This window comes from Condylura cristata, unplaced genomic scaffold, assembly GCF_000260355.1.
Source record: "Condylura cristata isolate star-nosed mole 26May11 unplaced genomic scaffold, ConCri1.0 scaffold00009, whole genome shotgun sequence".
NCBI lineage: Eukaryota > Metazoa > Chordata > Mammalia > Eulipotyphla > Talpidae > Condylura > Condylura cristata.
Window position 1 is genome coordinate 188,976 of NW_004567110.1, and position 2,244 is coordinate 191,219.

The window sequence follows — 2,244 nt, forward strand, 5'->3', positions numbered from 1 at the left end:
GAAGCGTCCGGCAGCCAGGCCCGGTCCCTGGTGGGCTGCAGCCCGCCTGGGGAAGGTGGGGAGCCTCAGGCCCCGCCCAGGGGCGCCCTGTCACCCAGATCGCTGGTGCCGCGGCGGTTTCATCTCAAGCATCTGCTCTCCTGAGTCTGGCAGCAGGCAGGGCCCGCCCCGGAGCCGGACTCCCAGGCCACCTGTGTCCTGCCGAGCCTGGCTGGTGGGTCTGGCCGGGGTGGGGTCAGTACCAGCGTGGGCTGCCCTGGGAGTGGCCGCTGTGCCACCAGGACGGTTGCCCTGCTCCCCTCAGCCATTTGCTTCTGGGGAGAGAGTAGCTAAGACAGGACTGCAGAGGAAGGAGGCTGTTCCTGGAGCGGGACCCCAGGAAGGAGGGGGTTCTGCGGCCACGCGGGGGCTGCCTGTCCAGCGCCTGCTGGCAGCCTTCGCCGCACCCCACCCACGTTCCATGCGGCTCCATGGGGTCCCTGCGCAGTCTGCAGGGAGGTGGCACCCCCACACCAGACCTTTTCCTCTCTTGCAGATACCCTGTTCCAGTTGAAGGTACGTGGGGCACCTTCCACCCCCGGCGCCATGGCGAACGCATGGGCCAGCGCCAGTCACACTCGCTGGCCACTACCGGCTGCGGCACATCGGGGACTGACGTCTCGGTGGGGCTGGCGTGTGCAGGAGGCACTGTGTGCCATCTGCAGCACGCACTGTTCGTCGCCAGCCTGGTCACTGGGTGCTGAAGATCAGCCTCAAACCCCGCCGGCCAGCGGCCGAGCGCTCAGGCAGCCCTCCTGAGGCCAGCCCGTGGCCTCTCCTCTGAACGCTCTCAGGCAGCTGCTTGTTCCGGGGTAGCAAGGCACAGGGTTCTGGGGTTCCTTCCACAGGCAGCAAGGCATGGGTCCCCAGCACCCCTGAGGTGCCTCAGGCCAGTGTGGGCAGCAGGTCAGGTCCCAGTCCGTCCCCTTTAGGGGTCACAGGAGGGTGAGGTGGACGCGAGAGTCGTGTGGGTCCCCAGGTGTTGGGCAGCGGATGAGATGGTCCCGCGGTCCCTGCCAGCCTCCTGGTCAGGGGCTGGGGCCCTCCCAGGGGCAGCCAGCCAGCAGGGCCCCGACCCTCGGCACGCGCCCTGGGGTGAGCCCAGAGGAGGGTGTCGCCCGCTGGGTGCTCAGCCTGGGCAGGCGCCGTCGGGTCCTGCGCGCCGCAGAGCCCTGCCCCTACCCGTCACCTGCGTAGGGTGGGTCTGGGTGCTTCCTGCGGGCCACAGCTATCCCCGAAGACCCCGTGTCGTCTCCCTCGACCGAGCCTCAGGGACCAGGGCTAGGGCGTGGGTGAGCCCGACCCCCCCGCTGTCTGCACAGTTCACGGCCAAGCAGCTGGAGAAGCTGGCCAAGAAGGCAGAGAAGGACTCCAAGGCGGAGCAGGCCAAGGTGAAGAAGGTGAGCGGCCCTCCTTGGCTCCCTCCGGGTGGGGTCGGCGTCGCCCAGTCACAGCCAGTGCTGCGGGCCGCCGCGACCCCACTGCCGTCGTGGGGTGGCTAGCCCTCCTCCAGGGCCCCCTCGTCCCCGCACCAGAGGCCCGGGCCCAGCAGGGCGGGGGGCGCTGGGCTCTGCGGCGGGCGGCGGGGGGGCGGCTCCAGCGGCTGCCCCGCCGCAGGCCCTGCAGCAGAAGAACGTGGAGTGCGCCCGTGTGTACGCCGAGAACGCCATCCGCAAGAAGAACGAGGGCGTGAACTGGCTGCGCATGGCCTCCCGCGTGGACGCGGTGGCCTCCAAGGTGCAGACGGCCGTCACCATGAAGGGGGTGAGTGCCTCGCTGGGGCCGCGCGGCCGCGGGGAGGCCTCCCTCACCGGCTCCCTCGGCGCTGCCCTGAGCCCCTTGTGCCTGCACCAGGTGACCAAGAACATGGCCCAGGTGACCAAGGCGCTGGACAGGGCGCTCAGCGCCATGGACCTGCAGAAGGTCTCCGCGGTGATGGACCGGTTCGAGCAGCAGGTGCAGAACCTGGACGTGCACACGTCGGTAGGTGGCCAGCGGCTGGCCCCTGGCTCCCAGCGTCCTCGGTGGGGCCCCAAGGCCTCGAGTGGCCTGGGCAGGCGGGCGGCGAGCCAGCCATGGGGCTGGACGAGTGCAAGCAGAGCTGGCCCCACTGCAGGTGATGGAGGACTCCATGAGCTCGGCCACCACACTGACCACGCCGCAGGAGCAGGTGGACAGCCTCATCATGCAGATCGCGGAGGAGAA

The 2,244-nt window shown here is 70.1% G+C and overlaps 1 protein-coding gene across 1 annotated transcript in view; it reads left to right on the forward strand.

Moving 5' to 3' along the window:
• Window positions 1-2,242, forward strand: part of CHMP1A (charged multivesicular body protein 1A) — a gene marked incomplete at its 3' end in the record, with an annotated part of 3,535 nt that extends 1,293 nt beyond the window's left edge. Inside the window, exons 2-7 of the mRNA XM_012722847.1 lie at window positions 146-214; window positions 536-555; window positions 1,362-1,439; window positions 1,657-1,803; window positions 1,894-2,022; window positions 2,156-2,242. Coding sequence (XP_012578301.1) covers window positions 146-214; window positions 536-555; window positions 1,362-1,439; window positions 1,657-1,803; window positions 1,894-2,022; window positions 2,156-2,242 — 530 coding nt within the window. The remainder of the gene's footprint in view (window positions 1-145; window positions 215-535; window positions 556-1,361; window positions 1,440-1,656; window positions 1,804-1,893; window positions 2,023-2,155) is intronic.
• Window positions 2,243-2,244: the final 2 nt, after the last annotated feature.